At 37.2% G+C, this 27,129-nt stretch overlaps 1 protein-coding gene across 1 annotated transcript in view; it reads right to left on the reverse strand.

Annotated features, from left to right (window-relative positions):
• The window catches only part of CUNH1orf87 (chromosome unknown C1orf87 homolog), a 143,540-nt gene that overhangs the window by 29,125 nt on the left and 87,286 nt on the right, over positions 1-27,129 (reverse strand). Inside the window, exons 7-8 of the mRNA XM_042782439.1 lie at positions 19,755-19,852; positions 3,006-3,070 (exon numbers count right to left, since the gene is read on the reverse strand). Of these exons, the coding sequence (XP_042638373.1) occupies positions 3,006-3,070; positions 19,755-19,852 (163 nt within the window). The remainder of the gene's footprint in view (positions 1-3,005; positions 3,071-19,754; positions 19,853-27,129) is intronic.

Below are 27,129 nucleotides of genomic sequence, written 5' to 3' on the forward strand. Positions count from 1 at the left end.
TGAGGCAGTATCCCTACAGAAGTAGATTGCCCAACCTTCCTTCCGAGGAGTAGCTGGTGGGTTTGAACTGCCAGCCTTCATATATATATATATATATGTATATACATATAATTTTATCTAGTCTTCTAGTTGCTCTTGCCAGCAAGTTTGTGGTGATGCAAACTAGTCCATTTCTGTCATTAGTCTTACTCATTGATATTTTAAAGCCTTTAATTAATAATTATATGCACATTAAAAAGATAACAGGCTTTTTTGTGGCTACAAATGATATGACATTTATTACAAGGTAGTATATATAAGTGCAAATATGAGTCATATTAATCAGGTTATTATGAGATATTTGAGTGAAAAAGGACCCCAGGAATGAGAAAATCTTACAATTTTGCACATAGGTCATGAGTAACTTTCTTTGATTTCTGTATAAGACATCCTCTTCCCTTTTATAATGTCTACATGTACGGCTGAAGAAAAGACAAAATAGCTCAATGTATGCTTAAGAGAATTTAATCATCTTAGATCTAGCAATACAGAAATGGGAAGAGATCAAGTCATTAACTTTCTCAGTAATCAGCAGGCTAGCACGATAACATGCAATCATACCCTCCCTCTTGCTTGGTAGGGTGCTATGTTACCTAAAATACTTTTTTTTTTTTTTTGGTCAGATTTACAATCACCCTTTGAGATCAACAGAGAAGATTCTTCCTTCCTTCCTTTCTTCTTCTTCCTTTTTAGGTCTCTCTCCCTTCCTCCCTCTCTTCCTTCCTTAATTCTTTCTTATTGTTTTTGCCCACTTTATAGATAAGAAAAACAAGTCATAGAGAAATAAAATAAATATTCCAATATAGGTTGGCTATTGAGTTTCAGAAGTGAGACTTCAACTCATATTTTTAGGCATATTTCTGCTATACCATGTTACTTCATTTAGAGAGTTAGAGAAAGTGGCTTAAATATTTGTTATCATTTTTTGATGTCTTTCACCTGTCTTTTCAACAGGACTATGAGTTCTTTAAAGATATACATTATGTTGTAAAAACTTGAACTCTGAGTTGATAACACCCTATTATTTCCTATCTCCATCTGACTTTTCTATCCTTTGCTTTTCAATGTTAGAGCTAGAAATCTACAAATATGTTTTCTAGCATGTTTTTCCAACTGACTTCAGGCTAAATTCTGATAATGGGAGATAGTTAAAGGAATATTAGAAATGTGGGGAGAGGGTAGGCACACTTTCTTCTTGTTTTTGGATTGTGTGAACATTATTCCAGCATCAGCAAAACGCTACTGCTGTCTTGCAACATTCTTAGTATCAGCTATGTGTGAAACATCAGAGATTAGGTGAACAGCTACATGATACGCTTTCAGTTATCCTAGCACTGACCACATTATGCTCTCTCAGAACATCAACCACTCCCTTAGAGCTCCAAGCCCCACCTATGTGGTGCTCCTCTTAAAGCTGAAGAAGCATGTAGTGTGTAGCACCATGTCACATGTGTCTGTCTGGTAGCATCATGTTAGATTCTGATAACAGTACTCCTTTCTCTATGTTCCTCCAGTCTTAGGTATAGCAGCTTCTTCCTATAGTTGGTAATATCTGGGTTACCTCACTATTCTCTTTCTCTTTTTTCAGCTTTCTAATACTTTTATAGCCAATCCCCTGCAGTAAATTCCTTCTATTTGAGATACCGAGAAAGGTTTCTGTTTTTCTGCCTGGATGCAGATTGATATGAAATTCCCCTCTACCCTTAACTGTCTCAGTACCTTTTATTTTGATCCAAAGAGTAATCAGTAAATGGTTGATGCATGTAGTAAATAAAGTAATTGCAACAGAAGATGAACATATTTAGAATGTGCTAATTACTAAATATCTTGCCTGAATCATTTTTATATTTCTACTTAATAATATAAATATAAAAATGAATCGGAGAAGATATTTAGTAATTAGCACATTCTGAATATGTTAATATGCCTTGGAAATCCTCCTGTAGCAGTCCATCCCTGTTATTTTACAGAGACATAGAACTTGACCAATTGTATGTATGGTAATATAATTAAGTGAATTCTGAATAATCATTTCATTTTCCCCATTTAACAAAACAAAACCCCACATGTACCAGGAAAAAACCTGCACTAAACACACTTATGTTGTGTGTGTGTGTGTGTGTGTGTGTGTGTGAGGTATCAATAGATAAATGCAAAATAGTGGAATTCCTAAATCTAAGGAGCTATACAACTGAGATACTAGTAAATAATACCAACTTCTGTAAGTGTACTGCATTAGTCTTAAAGGGCTACCGCAAGAGAATGTCTCATGATAAAATAAAACGTGGACAGTTACACATTTTCATGGCCCAACGGAAGTCCCTAAGGGTGCAAATGGTTTGCGCTTGACTGCTAACTTAAAGACTGACAATTACATTCACCCAGTGATACCATGGGAGCTCTGGTAGCATAGTGGCTAAGACACTTGCCTGCTAACCAGACGGCTGGCGGTTCAAACCCACCAGCCACTCTTCGGAAGGAAGGTTGGGCAATCCTACTTCCGTAGTGATACTACCTCGGAAACCCAAGGAGGGGTCGCTATGAGTCGGGTTTGACTCGACGGCACATAACAACAACAACAGTGATACCATGTGATAGGCCTGGTTATCTGTTTTCATTATGATCACAGCCAAGAAAACCCTATGGAACAGTTCTACTCTGTAACACACGGGGTCACCATGGGTCAGAATTGACTCTATGGCAGCTAGCAACAACAACAAAAAATGACCCAATTATCCTAAAAGCATAGTCCTTAAGGCATTTGCACTCCTATTTTTTTCCTCACTGGTGAGCTGTTTACATATCAGGAAAGAATGATATAAAATCCAGGAAGAAAATTGCTCAAATTAAAGAGCATAGCCAACAACAGTTCAAGGAAATGAGAATTCTCTCAGGAATATGTGGTTTTATGGAACAATTTCAATTTCATTGCTAACCACTGCCTGTTACAAAATAACTGAACTCACCTGCAGGCAAATCAGATGACATATCAGAGAAAGCTCTGCTCAACAACTCAACAAAATTCTGCCATCTGTCCAAGAGAAGGAAACACTAATTTTAAGACCAAACACATAACAATATTTGTCATCAATATCATTGTCCTAGAAGAATGTGTAATAAATCTTTAAGTTTATACCAAAAAGTTTATATTAAAGGAGGTTTTTGATAATTGTATCATTTTGGGTTCAATGTAGGAAACAAACTACTTCAGGTATTCCTAATAGAAAGGATTTTACTATAGGGAATTAAGTGCACACAAAATTATTGCAAGGGTTGGAGGGATGGAGGTTGGGGCTGCTGGCTCATATTCAAACCTCTGCAAATGTGGTCTAGACGTCAGGGACTTGCAGGCTTCTAGCTGGTGTCTCAGTCACCCCTAATCATGGTGACTGCTGTTGTTGTTGTTATGTGCTGTTGAGTCGGAACCAACTCACAGCGACCTCTCCTTGGGTTTCTGAGGTGTTATCACCACGGAAGTAGATTGTCCAACCTTCCTTCCAAGGAATGGCTGGTGGGTTTGAACCAGCAGCCTTCTGGTTAGCAATCAAATGCCTTAGGCATTACGCTACCAGAGCTCCTAATCATGGTGACTAGGCTGTACAAACACTAGAGTCTGCCAGAGTGAGGAGTCATTCTACCACTGCAAAATAAACGAATCAATGAAATTTCCCCTTGCCACCTCTGCCTTCCAAATCTCATTCAATTGCATCTCATTGGTAAAACTTAAACGGATTCCAGAACCTCAAAACCAAAGAAAGTCTGGGAAATGTACTGTCTTCATTTGGGAATAAAATGATTGGTCCTTTCTGACGTTTTATTTTTCCCAAATAAAATATAGCATATCCTTTATATATTTATATAACTTATATTAGCAAAAGGCAGTTTCTATTGTAAGTGATAGGAATTTTTTCTTCTTCCTACTCATCAAAAATCAAGCAAAAATAAAGAGCAAGTTGTAGATTATATTGTGGGTTTTCTAGGAGAGTTCCACTTTCATATGACTTTTTTTATTTTAGCTTGCCAAGTATGGGAAATATTCCATCACAGAAAAGAACATAGAAAGAGGCAGACAGTAGCATTGGACAATATTTAGTAATATGACTGTGCAATTGTGGGAGTAGTAGTAGTATCAGAAGTAGTATCAGAAGTAGTAGTAGTAGTATCAGAACCAATCAACTTTAGCAGGGACAATGAGGTGGAGGTAAGACATTCTTCCACTCTTCAACCTTTTGCCAATTCTGATACCAGCTATTCCTTCCACAGCACTCTCTATTTTTCGTCTGAGTTTGATAACTATTGCAATGGCCACACAGAACTCTCAGATCATACTTAAAATTAAGTTGTTTACTAAGGAAGTAAGACGTACAACTGGAGATTAGAACCAACAAGCTACAGTTCAAGATTAGAATCAGGAAGCTGGCAGACAAAGCCTGGAAGTCTCCCCTAAAGAAGAGAGCAAATCCCTCCCTTGTTCAGTGCAGGACAGCTCTCTCAGCTCCTCTCTGCCTTTCAAGCAAGCAGGCCCTTCTCTCTCTGCCGTACATGCCCCCTCTCAGCTATAGAGACCTCCTCTAGTTCCCTAAGAACAGATTTCCTTTTGGCCCCCTGAGGATAGCCACCTCTTGGCCAAGCAGACTGTCACCACCAACTCTACCACAAGGCCTCTTCTGGGCTTCTCGCTATCTTCAATATCACAGCCCTTGACCTGTGTTTCAACTCATTTAGAAGATTCTTTGCCTCATCTCTGCTTCTTTTTTCTTCTTGCTTCCTTCTGCTTCTGTCTGCCTACCTCTGTGGGGTTGACTGCATATATAAGAAAACTCTTTATCAATTTTAAGGCATGACCCTCCCACCAGGACCAAAACTGACCAGTCCCTCTAGGTAGGCCACAGACACTTCATTTGCATAAGAGGTTATAGTCATTTCATTTGCATAAGTATATTGACCAATCCCTGCAAGATGCATACTAATCACAGAGCATGCTGTAGGCCAGGGCCAAAATGTACTAAATCATAAATTGTTTACAGCTTACCTAGGAAACATCAACCAACCTGGACAAAAGTAACAAACCATCTAGGGTAGAAAACTAGGGCAAAAGTAACCCCTTAGGGTTTAGGGGAAAAAATCTTTCAAGTTGTTTTTCTAAGCTTTGTTCCAAAGAACAAAGCAAAAGGAATTTATTTCACCACAGTGACCCAGCATAAATTGCAGTGGGCAGTACATTTACATGTGAAAATCAGGAAGTTCTTTAAAGCAGAAAAACACCTTGGCACAGCTTCAATAATGGAAATCAGTTATTTTTGTCCAGCATACATCCTCCATTCTCCTGGTGATAAATCAGTTGTTGAGTCAATTCCAACTCATGATGACCCCATGTGTCAGAGTAGAACTGTGCTCCATAGGGTTTAAAATGGCTGATTTTTTGAAAGTAGATCAATCACAAAGCCTTTTTTCTGAGGTGACTCTAAGTGGACTCAAACTTCTAACATTTTGGTTAGCAGCTGAGCCAATTAAGCATTTGCATCACCCAGGAGTCCTCTTCTACTAATAGCATACTAGTTTCCTTTTTGCTACTTTGTAGGTGGACTATAATCAAAGTTGTATACCCTTCACTAGCCAAACTTGTGACCTACCTTGTCTGATCTCTCTTCCTCTGTCTATTTCCTTCTCTGCCTTTCTCATTAATTTTTTGTTCTCACCTTTTCTGAAGTTTTATTTTCCCCAAATAAAATGTCATATTCTTTCACAACATATATCTATTTTTGCTTATATTAACCAAAGACAGTTTCTATGCTAGCAATAAAATTAGAAGTGATAAGAATTGTTTTCTTTTTCCTACCCATCAAAAATCAAGAACAAGTTAGGAATGCATTCTGGCTTTTCTAGAGGAGTTCTACTTTCATGTGACTTTATTATCTTTAATAAAAGTGATTCATTAAATACATTTGTTTCACTTATACCTCATAAAACTTTTCCTAGACATGATTTCACAAGTCTGAAAAGTTTTTTGTTCAGTAAACATGCCCTAATTTGAAGTTTTTAAAACATGGTCCCCAGAGCTTCATGTCACTTTGCACTCACAAATAGATAAGGCATACAGGAGGGGACAGGGCCACAAATCAGATAAGCTGATGACTGTATGAAATGCTGTAGCTTTAAGCAGATAAGATAGAGTTGGAGACGTATCACTTTCAAGGAGAGTTGTTGTTGCCCTTTAGATGGCTCTGATTCATGGCGGCCTTCTGTATAACAACAAAATGATGCCCTGCCTTGTGCCATCTTGATGATTATTAGTGTGTTTGAATCCACTATTGTGGTTACTGTGTCAATTCATCTCATTGTTGTTTTCCCCATTTTTTCTGACCCTCTACTTCACCAAACATGATGTTCTTTTCCAGCAATTTATCTTTCCCAGTGATGTGTCCAAAGTAAGGGAGAGTCTTGCTATCTTTGTTTCAAAGGAAAATTTTGGTTGTATTTCTTCTAAGAGTGATTTGTTCATTCTTCTGGCAGATCATGGTATATTTTGTATTTTTGCCAATACCACAGTTCCAGCTAATTAATTCTTCTGCCTATTTTTCATTGTCTAGCTTTTGTATGCCTTTTTTTTTTTTTTTTGGTATGCAAAAGCTATTGGAAAGACAATGGCTTGGGTAAGGCACATCTTAGTCATCGAAGTGATATCTTTACTTTTTAAAACTTTAGAGATCATTTGCATCGTATTTAATCAGTGTAATCCATTATTTGATTTCTTGATTGCTACTTCCACGGATATTGATTGTTGATTCAAGTAAAATGAAATCATTGACAACTTCAACCTTTTTCTCTTTTATCAACATAATGTTGCCAGTCCACAAGGAGTATTGATAATCATATAAATATCTTATACTGGCACAAATCTAGAAATGAACTGCAGTAGAATATTTTCTGGTCTTCCACACTTCCTGCACTTTATTTTCAGGGCCTTTTAGAAAGCATATGACTAGAACATTTTCTGATTCTTTGATTTTCAAAAACAAAACAAAAATAACAAGAACTCAGACCCATTGGTATGTATTCATCACATACGATTTATTTTTCAGAGCACAGTTAAGAGTTATATGGGATATAACAATGAGAGAAAGGCCCTGAAAAAATGTCATCAGAAACTCTCCTGTCCCTTTTTGAGTATATGCTAATAGTGCAGAAGGAGACTATGGAAAAATGTTGAACTGGGGCATTACCTAATTTGAATAGTGTGTAGAACTTATGTGACCAATAAAATCCTTCTAGTAAAAGGTTGTTTTTCTCCCATATTCTGTTATATTACCTTAGAACATCCAAAGAATCATGACAGGTTAAATGTTGGAATAGGTTCTAGTTGCCATAATCAAACCAAAATCTAAACTCACTACCATTGAGTTGATTCTGATTCACAGCAACTCTCATTGGGTTTCCAAGGCTGTAAATATTTATGTAAGCAGGTTGCCTCATCTTTCTCCTGCAGAGCAGCTGGTGGGTTTGAATCACTAACCTTCTGGTTAGCAGCCAAATCCCTTACCCAGAATGCCACCAGAGCTCCTTAGATGCTGTAACAGGCACTGTAATTCTAACAAGAAAAAAAAATGGATTCTAAACTCTTAAAGTCAAGTTGTAGTCAGGACTAGAAGATAAGATTTATGACTTTGATCCAGACTCAAGTAAATCTCAGTTCAAATTTAAACTCAGTTGAATTTATCTAGTTAAAATATCTTTAGTGAGTTTTCTGAGTACTTTATGTACAGTCATTATCTCATTTAATGGAGATAATCATCCTATGAGAAATATAAGTGACTTGCCCAAGGACACACATGTCAACGAAGCAGTCAAGATTCAGTCACTGGTTGTCTGAGTTCAAATCCTGCACTCATAACCATTATGCTCTGTGGTCTTACACATGAATGTAATTTGGCTTCAGTTACATTTTCTCTCCTTTGAAATCCCACGGACTCGGCGCTAGTGTCTTCTGACACTTATTATTGCAGAAGTCTGATGTCAGTCTGAGTTTTGTTCTATAATTAATCTTTCTTTTTTCTTTAATTTGGTTTGGTTTAGTTTTATTTTGTTTTTGGCCTGGATCCTTGAATAATTTTTTTGGCTTTATAATGCAAAAAGATTTGAAAAATATGGGTACATGTTTTTCTTAATTTAGATTATGGTGAGTCCGTTCAATCTGTGAACAGAAGACTCTTTTTTTCCCTCCTGCCTTAGGAAATTTCTTTAGTTGTGATTTTTTTTTTTCAATTCCAATTTGAATATTTCTTCTCTACAATATTAAGGAGGTTGCATCTTGTCTTATTCTTCTATATTTACTATCCTCTCTCATTTTTTCTCTGTTCTTTTCATCTAGGTTTTGTCAGAGCCTGTCAAGTTCTATACTATGTATTAGATTGTATCTGACATTAACGTTGCTCTTTTATTGATTCCTCATTATCTCTTAATTCTGCTATGAACTTTTAAATTTACTTGAAACTATTCACACTCTCCCACGTTCTTTAAAATTTCTTCTTGCTCATGTTTTGTGCTTTTTAAATCTTACATCTTCTTTTTATGTCATTATGCTTATTCCTTTTCAATTCACTTCAACAGAAGACAAAACTTCTTATGTCCTACCATGAACACCAGTGGTTTTCTAATGTTTTTATAGTTTCCAGAGTAGATCATATCCACAGGTTTATTTTTCTTCTGAGTGTACAAGATCATGACTACCTTTCCATGTTCTGCAGTATTTTTATATTTATTTATTTTTCTTTTACTTAGCTTCGGTTCAGACTCATTACAATCCACAGGTGAATCACACAGATTTCCCTGGGCCATGCTCATGGTTTACTTACACCTGCAGTCAATGAGCCAGGTTCCAACTCTCACCAATTCCCAGTCCATCTCAGATACTCACCTAGTACCTGAGGTTAGGTGGTATTGAGATCTTGTTACCATAGTTGCTGAATATTAGATACCCTAAGTTGTTTAATATGTTATAATCTATATCTCCTTAGCATATTGCAACTACCATGAGTCTTCCTGTGTTTATTTCAACCTACACTATTTTGTTTTCAGAAATTATACCTCACCAGATGCAAACACCACAGCCAGGTTTTCCCCTTCCCATCTCCCTCACCTCAACTTTCTTCTCTGTCATTCCTAAGAATTGAACTTTTTGAATGGGTAAAAAAAAGGGTGACTGAGTAAGCACATATGTGTGTATTCTTGGAGCAGGGCAGAAGAAGGCAAGGTGGGGAATAGTACAGCTGCTATAGAAAAAAGTACCTATTTATTTTTTGGTTGATTTAGACTTGAAGTCTCTACCTCAAAGAGAAGACTATGGTTTTCCATACTTCCTACAGGTAGACAAGGGAAAGTGTGGGGCATGAAATTTGTGAATTTTCAAAAATTCTGTTTACTCATAATTAATGGGGATGCCTTACATATTTTGACACTAGAGTGCCTAGTAGTTTTTGCTACTGGTGTAATTTTTGTCTCTTTCTTTGTTCATAGGAATTTTAGTCAGGGGTTGCTAGGCAGAAGATATTTTATACAAAAACACTCCATTTATGAAAGACACAATCAAACGAAACTTTTAACCACTCAACATGTGGGAGTACTTTATTGAATCACCCTTGAAACCTTGAAAAGTGTTTTGTTACTCTATGAGCGCCATACAGATTCAAAGCCTATTTACTATCTTTCTCCACCTTGGAAAATGCATACTTTGGACAGAATGAAGAGTTTGCAGTTCTCCAAATTTACTATGCTTTCTTTTGCCTTTCTGTCTTGGTACATATGATCTTCCCCAACTCTCTTCTAGTTAATTTCTTTGAGTCTCACCAAACTCAGAAGATAGCTGAAGAGCATTAGCTCTGTTCAGGAAGCCAGGCTCAGTCCTACATAGACTTCTGAATTTGAAGAGTTTCATAATCACAGCCATTCCTCCAGAAGTCTGTAATCCTGTATTTTAGCTAAGGAAGACAGACTTTACAACAAGGCAGAGACTGTAAGCCTTTATGGACAAAAAAGATGCAAAGAAGTTCAGTTTTGGGGCAATTTACTTAACACTTATGAATCTCAGCTTACTCATCTGTCAAATGGTTCTATATATACTAACTCTTGGTGTTTTGGAAGTATGAAATGATAAAACACATGTAAAGCATATAGCACAGTGTCTGGGATGTATTTGGTGCACATGTATTAATTCCTTTACCCTATCAAATCAGTGCTATATTTTGGTAATGTTATTTCATTCAGCTGCTAAGATGTGCATTGAGATGTACCATCTTTCTGTACTTTCACTTTCATGTTCATATAGCTTAAGTTCTATTCCTCTTGTCTTTCTGTTAACAGTGAGAAGCACAGCCCGTCCCTGAGACAGAAGGGATAAACTCTTAAGTCCAGACAAAAGGATCCTTTTTCCATTTGCCAGAAGAGACAAGAGAACTTTGTAACTTACTCAAGTTTCCAAAGCCAGTGTGTTTCAGTGCCAGTATTTTCTCCTAGGCCTATGTGATCCCAGAGGCCATGCTGCCTTCCCCACATATGAGAGCTAAAAGGGTGCTGGAGGGGTTAACATGGTGAGGGAAAGTTGCCTCTAAGCCCTGGGCTTCTTTGGAGCATATCCACTCCTGGACCTTAGAAGCCTCTCCCTCCTATATCTGTATTCACATCTCTCCTGGGGTTTTGGAGGAGAGAGCAAGTGATAGTGAGTTCCTCAAATCCAGAACTGTGCATTGTTATGGACTAAAATGTGTATCCCCAAAATATCTATTGGAATCCTAACTCCTAGTGCCTAAAGGCACTTGACTGCTTACCAGAAGGCTGGCAATTCAAACCCACCGGCTACTCCTCGGATGGGGCAATCTACTTCCATAGTGATACTGCCTCGGAAACCTAAGGAGGGGTCGCTATGAGTCGGGTCCGACTCACTGGCACATAACAACAACAGAACTGTGGATATAATGCTATTTGGAAATAGGGTTTTTGTTGTTGTTATGCTAGTGAGGTCATATCAGTGTAGGGTATTCCTAAATCTAATCATTGCTGGGTTATAAGGAGCCACATAAACAGAGTGACAGGCAAGCACAGACTAGGGAGACAGATTGCCTAGGAATCAAGGAACACTAGGGTCACAGAAGCTTAGACAAAGATCTTTCCCCAGGGTAGACACAGAGAGAGCCTTTCCCTAGAGCTAGTGCTGATGTCCAGACTTCTAGCCTCCTAAACTGTGAGAAAATAAATGTTTGTTTTTAAAGCAACTCACATGTGGTATTTCTGTTAAAGCAGCACTAGAAAACTAAAATAAACACCAAATACAAGGATGGAGCAAACACTGGCCTTCAGATAGTCTGTTCAGAGTCCCTGAGATGAACTGTTAGCCCATACTCCTCTCAGCTGAGTGCTGTAGAACTTACAGAAGTGGGATAGTGTAGTAATTAAGAGCCAAGACCCTGGAGCCAGAGAGCTTGAATTTGAATCCTGGCTCTGCAAGTTAATTATTGGTTTTAGCTTCTCTCTACCTTGTGCCTCAGTTTCTTCATTTGAAAATTTAATAACATCTTTCTCATGGGACAGTTTCTAGGATTAAAAGAGCTAACATTTATAAAGCACTTAGAATACGGCCTGGAATACAGTAAGCACTATATAAATGTTGGCTAGTAATGGTAATAATTTTATCAACAACAATAGCATTATTATTGTTAGTATCTGCATTCTAGGTGAATTACAGGATTCTGGAAGAGAAAACTGTAATTAACAAACTCTTGAAAGCCAGGTTTGGGTTCTAAGGCCCAATCAATGGGCAGATCCATACCACATTTCTAATAGCTTGCTGCCTAACAATTTTCCTATTCCCATTAAAAAGTAATTGCTGAATCAAACACCTCATGTTTCCTTTATCTCCTAAAATCCTCTGGTCGTTCCTGGGATTAGCAAACCAGTCTTTTTCAACTTAATTGCACTCTCAATAATGGGCCAGATGTGTATGATAAGTCCTACTTGTGGCTGTGTCAATTGCTCCACTCTATTCAGGAAACTTCCATGGCAGCTTCATTATTTATCCCCCTCCTCAACACAATTTGGCTTGTGTGCATGTGTTTTAAACTGGGTATGAAGCATTTAATTTTGCCAACACAATTTTAGAGTATTAGTTTGCCTCCTGTTCTCTCTCTGCCCTCTTTAATTACCATTTATTGCAAAGTCACACAGAAACATTAAATGCTAATTCTGACTTACATGTTCCTGGCCAAGAATAGGGATAATAATTTCCATCCAACACAACCTGAATTCATTTTGCATAAGGGTGATTCAGAGTAGAGATTTGAAATCATAATCAAGTCTTTCTCAAAATCGCCTTACCCTGGCAGTCATTCACCAACATCTCTGCTAATTGGTAGACAAACGGCAAAAAAAACAAAATCTCAATGTTAAAAAAAAAAAAAAACGAAAAACAAACTTTACAACAGTGTTCACAAAATTGCTCCTCTCATCAAGCTCTTGCAACGTGACAGTTTAAGAAGGGAACACAATTCATTTTATTTGGTTAGATGGGGCTAATCCCACATCACCATAATCCCTCCTGATGTTTTATTGATTCTAAAGGACATTTAATCAGGAAGCAGCTCAGCACTAGAATCCTGCTAATTAGCAAGCAGCCACATTCCAAATGGGTTCCCAATTGAACAGCAGATTAATGGACAATATGTACTAAAATAATGATTCGTGCATTCAGCTCCTAAAATGTGTGTCTAAATTGCATCTTTAATCGCTTAAGGATATAGGTTTGTATACAAAGCTCTTAATGGAATGAGTTTAATTCAAAAGAAGAAGATTTAGTCAATAGCTATTTAAGGATGAAACAGGTTTATCTCTTATAAGTGTAATTCTTCATTGGTTCGCATGGTTTTGGTGTCCTTGAACATTCAAAGGTCAAAGATAGGTGAATATAGAAATTGGTGTGCTTCTCTAACTAGCACATAAGATGGGGAAATTGAGAATACTGATACAATAATATGTGATTAAGCACTCACCTGCTAACCAAAAAATTGCAGGTTTGAGCAAACCAGCCACTTCAAGGGAGAAAGATGTAGCAGTCTGCTTCTATAAAGATTTACAGCCTTAGAAATCCTATGGGGACAGTTCTACTCTGTTCTATAGGGTCATTATGAGTCAGAATTTGATTTGTCAGCAATGGTTTTTTTTTTATGGGTAATCCCACTCTTGCTCTCATATCTCTGATTCCTGGAATCTTGATTCTGTACACCAACTTTTAATGAACAAATTTCTAATGAACCTCTACTATGTGTCAGGTATAGTGACACTTTCTTTTCCCTCTTTAGATTGGTTCCTAGTTGGGACTCTCAATTTTGGCCTCTAGGTTTTCTACTCAGGTCTTAGTTTACTTTTCTTCTTTTGTTACTTATTTTCCTCACCTGTCCCACCCCAGAAGGGAAGTCCTATGTCAAATCCTGGTCCAATAAAAATTCACTGGCTAGGCTCAACCCCTTAACTTCCTTTACTCATTTATCCATCAATTGGCTCTTCTCATAATCCTTACCCTTCTTTATCTTATCACCATGTACTAGAGCATATCTTCTAGTTTATTTGTTGTTTTCTTCCCTAGTAGAATACAAGCTCCATGGGGAAAGGGCTTTGTTTTGTATACGTCTAGTAATATCAGTGCCTAGAAAAGTAAATATTTGTTAAATGAATAAATAAATGAATTCATCAAATATTTATCATGTGCCCACCATGTGCCAAGTACTGGGCAATTTTTTGGGAATGCAATGTTAGGAAGAAAGTCATGGTACTTGCCAGCATGATGTCACTGCCTAGATATTAGACTAACAAATCACACAAGTAAAAATATAATGCCAAATAGTGGCAAGTTGCTAGGAAAGAAAATGTCTGGGTTCTATAATAGAGCATAGCACACAGAATCTGATTTTGATGAGGTGTTTAGAGAAGGCCTCCTTCAATTCTGGCATGAGGCAAGGACTGGGAAGAATTCAGACATCTGCATTCTTGAGAGTATTTTGATACTCAAGTCCTACTCTAATTCAGTTCAATTTCATAAATATTTACTGAGCATCTACTATGTGTGAGACACTGCTATAAATATTTGGAATACATCAGTGAATAAAATAAAGACCCTGACTCCCACTGCCGTGGCATTATAATATATAGTGTATCAGAGAGAGAGAGAGAGAGAGAGAGAGAGAGAGAGAAGATAATAACAATAAACATAATGAATTTGTAAAATATATAGCACATTAGAAGTTGATGAAAGTATAGAAGAAAACAGAAGGAGAATAATAGGTCAAGGAGAAAGATAAATGAATAGGGCATTACAGCTTTAAATGGGGTGGTTAAAGTACGCCTCATTAAGAAGGACATATAAGCAACAACCTGAAGCTTGGAGAGTTTGCACAAGGTTTGTGGAGAAACAGCATTGCAGATAGGAAAATACCCAGAGGATAGGCACTAAAGTGGATGTGTGTCTGGTGTGTTTGAGGACAAGCAAGGATCCTGGTGTAGCTGCAACAGAATGAATGGAGACAGCTGCAGATGGATGTAGAAAATTGATCAAGGAACCAAATTATGTAGACCCTTTGAAAAGGATTTGACCTTTTCTCCGAGTGAAGTGGGGGATTCCTGTAGTGTTTTGTGCAGAGAAGTGATGTGATCTAGTTTAAGTTTTAATAGATCACTGTAGCTGATCTGTTGAGGATAAACTAGTAGGACACAGGTAGAAACAGAGTCCAGTTAGGAAGCTTTTGCAGTAATCTAGGAAAGAGATGATGGTAAGTTGGACTAAGGAAGTAATAGAGATGATGAGAAAATGATCAGATTCTGCAAAGTAGAACTAATAGATTTAACTGATGGATTGTATATGAAAAAGGGCAAAAACAAAGAAGACAAAGATGACTAGCTTGTTGATTTAATTTTTATTAAGTTCAAGATATTTTCTAATTTTCCATGTGTTTTTTCTTTGATTGTAGGTTATTTAGAAGTGTGCTAGTTTTCAAATATTGGAGGATTTCAACATTCTTTTGTTAGTGATTTCTGATTTATTTCTATTATAGTGAAAGAACATACATTGTTTGATTTCAATCTTATAAAATTTACTAAGACTTGTTTTATGGCCCAAAATATAGTTTCTCTCTTTAAATATTTTGTTTGCTTATAAATGATTTGTATTCTGGAGGGTTGGGTAGAGTGTTTTGTAATTATCACTTAGATTAGGTTCATTGATAGTGTAGTTTAAATCTTCTGTATTCCTCATGATATTCTATTTCTCATAGTAATTACATATAGAACTCACTGCTATCAATTATTAATCAATTCTGACTCATAGTGAACCCCATTGGGTATCTAACACTGTAAATATTTACGGAAGTAGATTGCTTCATTTTTCTCCTACAGAGCAGCTGGTGGGTTTGAACTGCCAACCTTCTGGCTAGCAGCCAGTGCTTTACTCACTAGGCTAGCAGAGCTCCCACTGGATGAGGATTGTAAGGATGGCACAAAACCAGACAGTATTTAATTCTGTTGTACATAGGGTCACTATGGGTTGGACCCAACTTAACAGCACCTAAAAACAACAACAGAACTGTTTTATAGGATTTCCAAAGCTATAATCTTTATGGCCACCACTCATCTGCCAGTTTGTTATACTTTGGTGGCTTGCATGTTGCTGTGATACTGGAAGCTGTGCCATTGGTTATTTCAAATACCAGCAGGGTAATGCAGGGAGCAAAGATTTCAGCAGAGCTTCCAGACTAAGACAGACTAGGAATAAGGATGTGGCCAGGTCCACTCTGAAAAAAAAAAAAAAAAGAAAAAAAAAGGTCACTGAAAACCTTATGAATAGCAGGAAAACATTGTCTGATATAGGGTCAGAAGATATGCCTCTCACAATGGAAGGAACTCAAAATACTACTGGGGACAAGCTGAGTAGAGTCAACTCAAAGTAGAGTCAACTTTAATGACATGGATGGGGAAAAGCTTTTGAGATCTTCATTTGCTTATGTGGCATGATTCAAAATGAGAAGAAACATCTGCAAACATCCACTAGTAATCAGAATGTGGAATGTACAAAGTATGAATCTAGGAAAATTGGAATTTGTCAAAAATGAAATGGAATGCATAAAGACCAATATCCTAGGAGTTATTGTTGTTGTTAGGTGCCACTGAGTTGACTCCAACTCATATCGACCATGTGTATAACAGAAAGAAACACTGCCCAGTCATGCACCATGCTCACAATCATTTCTATACTTGAGCCCATCCTGGCCGCCACTGTGTCAATCCATCTCATAAAGGTCTTCCCCTTTTTTGCTGACCCTCTACTTTAGTAAGCGTGATATCCTTCTCCAGCAAATGGTCTCTGTTGGCAATATGACCAAAGTAGGTGAAATGAAATCTGGCCATTCTCGTTTCCAAGAAGCATACTGGATGTGCTTCTTCCAAGACATATTTGTTCATTCTTCTGGCTGTAGTATTTTCATTATTCTTCACCCACACCATAATTCAAAGGCAACAACTCTTCTTTGGCTTTCCTTATGTTTTAGTGAGCTGAAATGGACTGGTATTGGATAGATTGAATTGGACAAGCATATTGTCTACTATGCTGCAAAAGATAAATTGAAGAGAAATGGTGTTGCACAGATCATCAAAAAGAACATTTCAAGATCTATCCTGAAGTACGAAGGCTGGCAGTTCAAACCCACCAGCCACTCCTCAGAAGGAAGATGGGGCAATCTACTTCCGTAGTGATACTGCCTCGGAAACCCAAGGAGGGGTCGCTATGAGTCGGGTACAACTCGATGACACACAACAACAACAACAACAACATCCTGAAGTACAATGGTGTCAGTGATAGGGTAGTATTCATATGCCTACAAGGAAGACCAAAATAAATAAATAAATAAAAATAAACCAAACTCACTGCCATCAAGTAGTTTCTGACTGATAGTGACCCCCATTGGGTTTGCGAGGCTGTCAACCTTTATGAAAGTAGATTGCCCTGTCTTCCTTCCATGGAGCAGCTGGTGGGTTTGAACTGCTGACCTTCTGGTTAGCAGTCAAGTGCCTTATCCACTACACCACCAGAGCTCCTTGTTATTCAAAAAGACAAAAGCCAAGATGAAAAACTTCATTTTTATCAAGTTTGGCAGTCTGAAATTGACCAAACATGCAATGAACATTCAATGATAATTACTGGTAACTGGAATGAGAAAGTTGGAAACAAAGAAGTATCAGTAGTTGGAAAATATGGCTCTGGTGACAAAAATAACACTGAAGAGCACATGATAGAATTTTGTAAGACCAAAAACTTATTCACTGCAAATACCTTTTTTAAACAACATAAATAGTGACTATACATGTGGACTTTGCCAGATGGAAAACACAAGAATCAAACTGAGCACATCTGTGGGAAGAGATAATGGAGAAGCTCAATATCATCAGTTAAAACCAGGGGCCAACTGTAGAAGAGACCATCAATTACTTATATACTATTTTAAGTTGAAGTTGAAGAAAATGAAAAGAAGTCTATGAAAGCATAATACCTAAGGCATTTGACTGCTAATGAGAAGGCTGGCAGTTCAAACCCACCAGCCACTCCTCAGAAGGAAGATTGGGTGATCTACTCCCATAGTGATACCTCAGAAACCCAAGGAGGGGTTACTATGAGTCAGATCTGACTCGACAGCAGTGAGTTTGGTTTTGGATTTTGGTATGAGAGCCAAAATACTACCTTGAATATATCATACCTGAATTTAGGGACCATCTGAAGAACAGATTTGATGCATTGAATACTAATGATCAGACAAGTTGTGGGAAGACATCATAGACATCATACATCAAGAAAGAAAAAGAGCATTGTGGCAGTTAAAGTTATGTATCAACTTTACTGGGGCAAGCTTTTAATTTTGAGGGCTTGGCAGTTATGATGTAGTTATTTTCCATGAAGAGATTGGATGTTATGTAATCACCTCTGTAGTGGAATCTGCTATGAGCAGTTAATCAGTTGAAGGGGTGTGGCCTGCTTCCATTGTATATATGGAAATTATCCTGCATTTGATTCGTCATCATCTTCAGTTCCTACACTTGAACTAGTGGCTTGCTATGTTAACTAATGATCTTGGAATTATTGCCTTTGCAGCCTGAGAGCCAACAACCTGCTGATCCTGGATTCATCAACCTCAGCAGCCAGCAGCCTGTTATAGTGCCTGCCAATATTGAGTTTGTAAGCCCCGTAGCTGTGTGAGTCTGTATAAGCCTACAGGTTGCTCCAGTGGGCCTGGAAGGTAGAGTGGAAGCTCACGGTCTAGGGGTCTCCACCCAGAATCCAGAAAGTCTTCCCCTACTGCCAGCACTCTGAACTTGGACTTCTAGTCCAGTCTTCCCCTAGAGCCAGCACTCTGCAATCTGACTTCCAGCCTCCTGAACTGTAAGAGAATAAATTTTTATTTCTGATATTTCTGTTATAGCAGCACTACAAACTAAGACAATCATTAAAAAGATGGGAAGAAAGGAAAGACTGAAATGGATGTCAGAAGAGGTCCTGAAACTTACTTTTGAATGGAGAGTAACTAAAATGAATGGTAGAAATGAGGAAGTAAAATAACAGAAGATTTCAAAGGGTATCTCAAGAAGACAAAGTAAAGTATAATAATGCAATGTGAAAACACCTGGAGTTAGAAAACCCAAAGGGAAGAACACACTTGGCATTTCTCAGAAAGAACTGAAGAAAAAATTGAAGCTTTCAATTGAAACATTGAAGGATTCTATAGGCAAAATATGGAAATGGACTCTCACATCTTTCTCCTAAGAGTAGGTGGAAGGTTCAGATGACTGACCTTACAGTTAGTAGCTGAGTGCTTTAACCAATGTGCTAACTAATGCACCACCAGAACTTTTTAATTACAAATAAAGAAGTTTGAATTCTCAACTATAATTGTAAATTTGTCTATTTCTCCTCTGAGTTCTATATTTGCTTTATGTATTTTGTGTATTTTATAAATGGCGTAAGCATTTAAGATTGTTATGTCCCCTTGATAGATGAATTTTCTACAACTATTTCTTGCTTTATTAATATAACCAATCCACCTTTTTATTACTCTTCTTTTCTCTTGGTGCTTCTTTCCCTAGATTTGGTATTACAAAATAATTAAGCAGTACTCATGAGGGCAAATCTTTGCAGATTTCCAGAGATATCTCTTTTGGGATTTCTCTCCTCTCTGCTACTGTGAATACTAGCTTCCTTGGTTTCCCTGTACTTCAGCATCTATCTTTTTAACTCAGGAAGATTGCTGGGGTCTGTTCTGATTCCCTCTTACTGTGCAGTAAGTTGGGAAAGTTGTAGAACTCACCTCATTTGTCTTCCTTCCTTTTAGGAATCACTGTTACGTGCTACCTGATGTCCAATGTCTAAAAAATATAATTTAATATATTTTATCTTTTTTTTTTAAGGCAATAAAGTAAATCTGGTTGCTGATTGTTCATATTAGCTCGAAGTGGAAATGTTCTGCCTTGTTTCTCTGTGACAATAAAAATTTTAGGCCTTAAGATAATCAAATATTATTTAACTCCATCTTCAAGTTATGGTATAGATTGCCTCACATATAAAACTTTTATTAGTGTTCTAAAGTCAGAGTTCTATGCTTGGTATCTTAATAGACTATGTGAATAAAAATTCAGCTTACTTTATTTCATTTTGGTAACTCAAATCTTGATGGTTAAGCAGTGTTTCCAGAAGGCTCAAGGTCAAATATAGCCCATGTTTCCCACATATAGCTCTGACCTGCAGATAAGAAAGAATTTAAAGTTTCACAAGAATGAAATTGACGTTTGAATGTCCCTTACATGAATTAGAATCTATATGATTTTGATGAGGAATTAATATTCAGGAGTGTTTTCTACCATTAGGGTATCATTTAGTACAAGGATGTCCAACAGTATGAGTATGATCAACAAGGTATTTTTATTTAATAAACACACAGATATAGGTCATTACTCAGAAGCAACTAATTGTTACATCTTTATCAACTATGAGATGGGTGGTCCAGGAGTAAGGGTTAGCTATAATCCATTATATAGGTATATTACAAAATAATTTTGTATCATTTACTTTAACAAAACAACCATATGGGCTTGTTGTTATTGTTGTTGTTATGTGCCGTCGAGTCGGCCCCAATTCATAGCGACCCCTTCTTGGGTTTCCGAGGCAGTATCACTACGGAAGTAGGATTGCCCAACTTAGCAGGGCTTATATTACTATTTTTATTTTATATGGAGGAATCTTTATTTTAGATGGAGGAAACTAATACTTAGATTAGGTGACTTACTCAGTTTCACACAACAAATACAGTAGATTATTCTAGAAATCCAATGGCCAATAACTGTTGGATGAATGAATAAATGTCATCGCATTTTCTCAAGTGCTTAACATTTTCTGAGTATAGCTAAAAAGCCAGTTCAATTCTCAGATTGCTGGGTTGGTGACGCTTAAATTCAAATATGTTTAACTTTTACAGCTGTGATAGAATGAATTGTGTATTTAGCATACTGGATAAACATACAGACTTTGGAATCAAACCTTGTTTTCAACATTAGATCTGCTGCCTGTGGTCTCTGTGACCTGGGGCAGTTACTAAATCTTCCTATGCCAAATTACTTTAACTACTAAATGAGAATGGTAATTCTTATTACCAGTATTCTATGAAGATTACATGCCAAAACAAACATTTAGAATAGTGCCCAGTTCTTAGAAGGCATTCAATTAATGTTTGTTGAAAGGAAGTTAAGAAGAAAAGTGACAGAGGGAGATAGAGAAACAGAGAGAGAGAGAGAGAGAGAGAAATAAAAATAAATAAGTGTTTCTAATTCAATGTTTGGATTGTACTAAATAGTAGCTACTGTTATTAGAAGTTTAGTATAGTGACATAAGCACTCAGCAGTAAGGAAAAGATCAAAGGTTTGAATCTACCAGCTACTCTGTGTCAGAAAGATGTGGCAATCTGCTTCTGTAAAGGTTAAACTCACTGCTGGCGAGTTGGTTCCCACTCACAGCAACTCCTCCTTGAGTTTCTGAGGCAGTATCTCTAAGGAAGTAGATTGCCCAACTTTCCTTCTGAGGAATGGCTGGTAGATTTGAAAGCCCAGCCTGCTGGTTAGCAGTCAAATGCCTTGTGCACTATGATTACAGCCTTGAGAACCCTAAGGAGCAGTTCTACTCGTTCTATAGGGTTACTGTGAGTCAGACTAGACATGATGGCAATGGGTTTGGTCTTGGTTTAGTATAGTAACTAGATTGTAATCTTCATTTATCTTTGTGGTAGGACAGATAACTAATCTAGGTTTGAATCCTATGTATGTTATTTACTGGGTGTTGGGGACTAATGTCAGGGAAGCTAAATGAGAGAAGAAATGATTAATTTTGAACCTGAAAGATAAAAAAGTATTTGCCAGTAGAGTATTGTGTTGGTAGAATTTCATGCAGAGCAAAAAACGTGTGCACATAAAGAACATGGCACTTTTTGGAAATTCTATCTATTTTGACACTGTCCACTCTACTGTAGTTTTATACACACATCATACTGGGTACCCATTATCTGTTTACTTGTTGAGCTTCTCTATAGACAGTAGCTTACTGAGGGCTAGGATTGTGTTTCATTCACTTTATTATCAACATTACGTAGCACAGTGCTGAAATATAAAAGATCAGTAATTGTTGATTAAATGAATAAATGGATGAATGAAGAGGTGAGTGAATGAATGAATGGGAGCCACTGAAGAATATAGTGTATATGAAGGAAGGCTGGCAAAAAATAAAGTGAGAAAGATAGATATTCGTCATATTATGCCATTATACTCCATAAGTAAGAAATGAATTGTTCTTATGATTAGAGCATATTGATGTATTTTTAAACAACAACATTAAGAGGTTAATCTAAAAACAGCTTACTTCCCCTGGCAACACTGAATTTTGCTCTAGGCTAACAAATGAGCAGCATACTAGAGAGAGTATATCAGGGTTTCTAGAAACAGATTGATTGATAGCTGCTAAGAAATGACTGCTGACATCTGTAGAGGATGCAACAGAAACATGTACAAGAAAACTCTAGCAATTTAGTATTATTCATGATTATTATGAAAATCTTTTAAGTATGAATATTCATAATAATGACCCCTCAGTCAGAAAGAAAAAAAAAATCTTGTGTAGTTCCTTCTGTGTAATAAAGAAATACATTTTTTAAATCAAAAGAAAATGCTATTTGTTATTGAAAATTTGACATTTGAAAGAAAAATGTGTTGTTGTTAGGTGCTACTGAGTCAGTTCCGACTCACAGAAAGCCTATGTACAACAGAACAAAACCTGATGGTGCAATGGTCAAACACTCAGCTGGTAACAAAGGTTGGCTGTTTGTAACCTATCAATAGCTCTGTTGGAGAAAGATGTGGTAGTCTGTTTTTGTAAAGAATACAGGCTTGGAAACTTTAGAGGGTAGTACTATTTTGTCCTATAGGGTTGCTATGGGTTGGAATTGCCTAGATGGTAACAGAAAGTAAATACTTAGTATCGCCAAAGTACTCCCTGAAAGAGTGGTGCACAGACACCGTCTCAGCTTCCTCCCTTCCCATTTATGTCCCCATATGCATTTTACCATATCACTTTATTTAATCTGCCTTTATGAAGTGTTATGGATAACATTGTGTCCCTACTAAAATCTTAAGCCCTCTAAGAATATAATCTTGTTTGGTGATAAGGTTGTTGTCTGAAGATGTGCTCAGTTAACTTAAGGAGATCATATTGGAGTAAGATGGGTCCTATTCCCTTTTGAATGGCTTCTTATAAAAGGGTAAAACACACATGAAGACAAGGTCACTTAAGAAGAGATACTATGTAAAGATGTATCTAAAACCCAAGGAATATCTCAAAATACCTGGTGCTACCAGAAACTGGAAGAGACAGGGAAGAATCTTTCTTAATAGCAGCGAGAGAAAGGTCCTACTGACTACCTAATTTTTGGGAGCTCTGTTAGCATAGTGTCTAAGTCACTTTACTGCTCACCAGAAGGCTGGAGGTTCAAACCCAATAGCCACTCCTCAGAAGGAAGACGGGGCAATCTACTTCCGTAGTGATACTGCCTCGGAAACCCAAGAAGGGTCGCTATGAGTCGGGTCCAACTCGAGGTCACATAACAACAACAACAACAAGGCTCCAGAACTGTGAGACAATATATTTTTGTTTTTCAAAGTTTGTTGTATTTCGTTATGACAACCCTAGGAAATTAAGACACCAATTCACTAATAACCTCCATGTTTTTAAATTTAATGAAAATTTTCCAGCTCTAATTATATTTTTTTTTGTTTTTTCATCATGGAGCACAGGTAATCATGCCATTCTTTACCAAATTCTCATCTCTTCTGATGATCACACTCACATGGGTCCTTCGATTATTTTCAGTCTCTTTGTGGGACTTTCTCTACCCACTCATTAACAATTAGTGTCCTCTTCAAAATTCTTCTCTTCTTACTTTACATTCCATCCTTGGGTAATCTTACCCACTTCCACAACTTTAATTTAACTTTAATAAGGACTCTGAAGTCATCATTTCACTTTAATCTTCCTACTCAGATCAATGTATTCAAAATGGAACCCATCACCTTTCCTCTACCCATCCAAACTACTCCACTCTGTTTCCTAGCTCAGGTAATGGAACCACCATCTACCTGGTTGCCAAAGTCAGAACCTTATAAGTTACTTATGATTCATCTCAATAGAGAGCTTATATATACCAAGACCTCCTTTGCTACTCCACCACTTTTCTGTCAGTTTGTCATGATGTGGTGGCTTGCAGGTTGCTACGATGCTAGATGCTATACCACTGGTATTAAAAAAAAAAAAAATCAGGGTTAACCACGGTGGACAAGTTTCAGTGGAGCTTCTAGACTAAGATAGTCTAGGAAGAGGACGTGGCAAGGTCTACTTCTGAAGAAACTGTCCACTGGAAAACTTGTTCATAGCAGTGAAGCATTATCTTATATAGTGTCAGAAGATTAGCTCCTCAGGTTGGAATGCAATTAAAATAAAACTGAGGAAAAGCTGCCTTCTCACAGTAGAGTCAACCTTAATGATGTGGATGGAGCAAAGCTTGTGAGACCTTCATTTGCTGATGTGGCATGACTCAAAATGAGAAGAAGCAGCTGCAAACATCCATTAATAATTGGAACACTGAATGTATGAAGTATAAATCTAGGAAGATTGGAGGTGGTGAAAATGAAATGGAACACATAAAGATTGATATTAAGATATTAGTGAGCTTAAAAGGACTCCTATTGACCATTATGGATCAGCCAATCATAAAATCAATTCCCCTACTATGCCAGAAATGACAAATTGAAGATAAAATTTCAAGATATATACTGATATAAGGCTGTCACTGATAGGATAATATTCATACACTTACAAGGAAGATTAGTTAATATGACTATTATTCTAATTTGCACACCAACCACTGAAGCAAAAGATGAAGAAATTGAAGATTTTGACCAACTTCTGCAGTCTGATATTGACCAAACATGGAAGCAAGATGTATTGATAATTAATGATGATTGGAATGGCAAAGTTGGAAACAAAGAAGAAGCATTGATAACTGGAAAATATGGTTTGGTGAAAGAAGCCTTCTGGAGACCACATGACAGAACTTTTCAAGACCAACATGTTATTTATTGCAAATACCTTTTTTTCAACAACATAGACAGTGACTATACATGGGGACATTTCCAGATGGAATACACAGAAATCAAATCAACTATATCTGTGGAAAGAGATGATGGAGAAGTTTGATCTGATCAGTCAGTACAAGGCTAGGGGCAAGCTGTGGAACAGCCCTCAGTTTCTCATAGGCAAGTTTAAGTTGAAGCTGAAGAACGTGAACACAAATCCACAAGAGTATATCCCACCTGAATAGAGACCATCTGAAGAACAGATTTAATGCATTGAAACCCAGATGAGTTGTGGGATGAAATCAAAAACATCATACATGAGGAAAGCAAAAGGCCATTAAAAAGAGAAGAACAGAAGAAAGACCAAAATGGATGTCAGAAGAGGCTCTGAAACTTGCACTTGTATGGAGAGTAACTAAAATGAATGCAAGAAATGATGAAGTAAAAGAGCTGAACAGAAGATTTCAAAGGGCAGGTCAAGGGGACACAGTGAAGAAACACAAAGGTCTAGAGTTGGAAAATCAAAGGTGAAGAACATGCTTGGCATTTCTCAAGCTAAAAGAACTGAAGACAAAAATTTAAGCCTCAAATTGAAATACTGAAGGATTCTATGGGCAAAATATGGAACAGCGTAGGAAGCATCAAAAGAAGATGGAAGGAATACACAGAGTTATTGTACCAAAAAGAAGTGGTAAATATTCAACCATTTCAGGAGGTAGCATATAATTAAGAACTAATGATATTGAAGGAAGATGTTCAAGCTGCACTGAAGGAACTGGTGAAAAACAAGACTCTGAAAATTGATGGCACACCCATTGAGATGTTTCAACAAACAGATGCAGTGCTGGAGGCACTCACTCATTTATGTCAAGAAATTTGGAAAACAGCTACCTGGTCAACCAACTTGAATAGATCTGTATGTGTGTCTATTCCAAAGAAAGGTGATTCAATAAAATATGGAAAATATTGAGCAATATCATTAATATCGCACACAAGAAAATTTTACTGAAGATAATTCAAAAATGGTTGCAGCAGTACTTTAATAGAGAACTGTCAGAAATCAAGCTGGATTCAGAAGAGGGTGTGGAATGAGGGATATCATTGCTTATGTCACATGGACTTTGGGTAAAAGGAAAGAATACCAGAAAGATGTTTACCTGTGTTTTACTGACTATGCAGACATTTGACTATTTAGATTTTGTTGTTAGTTTTAATACATTCTAAGAAGTATTACATTTAAGCAATTTAGAACTATATTTATAACATATTATTCTATGATTACAATTGATAATAAACATTACTAAGGTGTCTGTATGGTCTGGTACAGGAGGAAGTCCACAGTGGAATGACAGTATGTATTGCCACAATGGGTGACAACACTAATGGCACTATTGGTGAATTCAAGAGGTGAAGAATATGGACATATGAATGGGCTAAACTGAGCGTGCACACTTGGAAACTTCTTAGCTTCTACAGATCTATTGACTCTACACTTGACTTTGTAATGGCCAGATTCTTAATAAAATAAATGTATGTGGCACTATTTAGCCTCAGGAGCCCTGCTAGAAGTTATCACTGCATCAAACAAATGCTGGAAGGAACAGGATAAATGAGTCCACAGGATGAAAGATGGCAAATATTTAATACGTTTCTATACTGTTCTTTGTGTCTGGTCAAAATTCCAATGAGTTTAATGAAAAGGCCCATATATTATCCTTTAAGACTGCATTTATTTATCTGGAAAGGTACAAATGATCTGTAAACCCTATGAAATGGTGACTATTTGGATGCACTTTTTTTTTCCTCTGGGGAGAGGTTACACACATTTCATGAGAAACTCAAAGAGGTCTATGATTTGTGCTCACCCCCTGCCCACTGCCCCATCACAAAGAAAATTAAGAACTCTGGTAAACAAAGGACCTTTGCTGCTCAGATGTGGCTTTTCCTCAGTTCACTCTGAAGTCCTGTTTCCAGGAGCAAGGAAGTTGGCATGACTGCTGCTATTTTTCTATTCAGTGTCCCTTGGGCCTCAATTTCCCTCCCATTTTGGGGAATCAGAATTCTATTTTGCACGCCTCTCAGAACGGTAATATACCTTGAGTGAGTTCCAGATGTTTTAAGAGATGCCAGATGGCTCACAAAAGGCAGACCAACTTCAAGGAAAATATGTCTCTTTTCCTTGGATATGAACCACAAAGTTAAGCTTTCAGGGCCAGCTGTGGGGAGAAGAACATTCAAGGGCTGTTCAGATAGTCACTATGGCCATTATTTGACTCTTGGGAAGATCTTCCTTCCTCAAGCTGTTTTGAAGTAAGAATCTCACCAAATGTTGATTTTTTTTTTTTTTTT

The sequence above is a fragment of the Orycteropus afer genome, unplaced genomic scaffold (genome assembly GCF_000298275.1).
Source record: "Orycteropus afer afer isolate SDZICR_OR568_19922 unplaced genomic scaffold, OryAfe1.0 scaffold00318, whole genome shotgun sequence".
In the NCBI taxonomy this organism is placed as follows: domain Eukaryota; kingdom Metazoa; phylum Chordata; class Mammalia; order Tubulidentata; family Orycteropodidae; genus Orycteropus; species Orycteropus afer.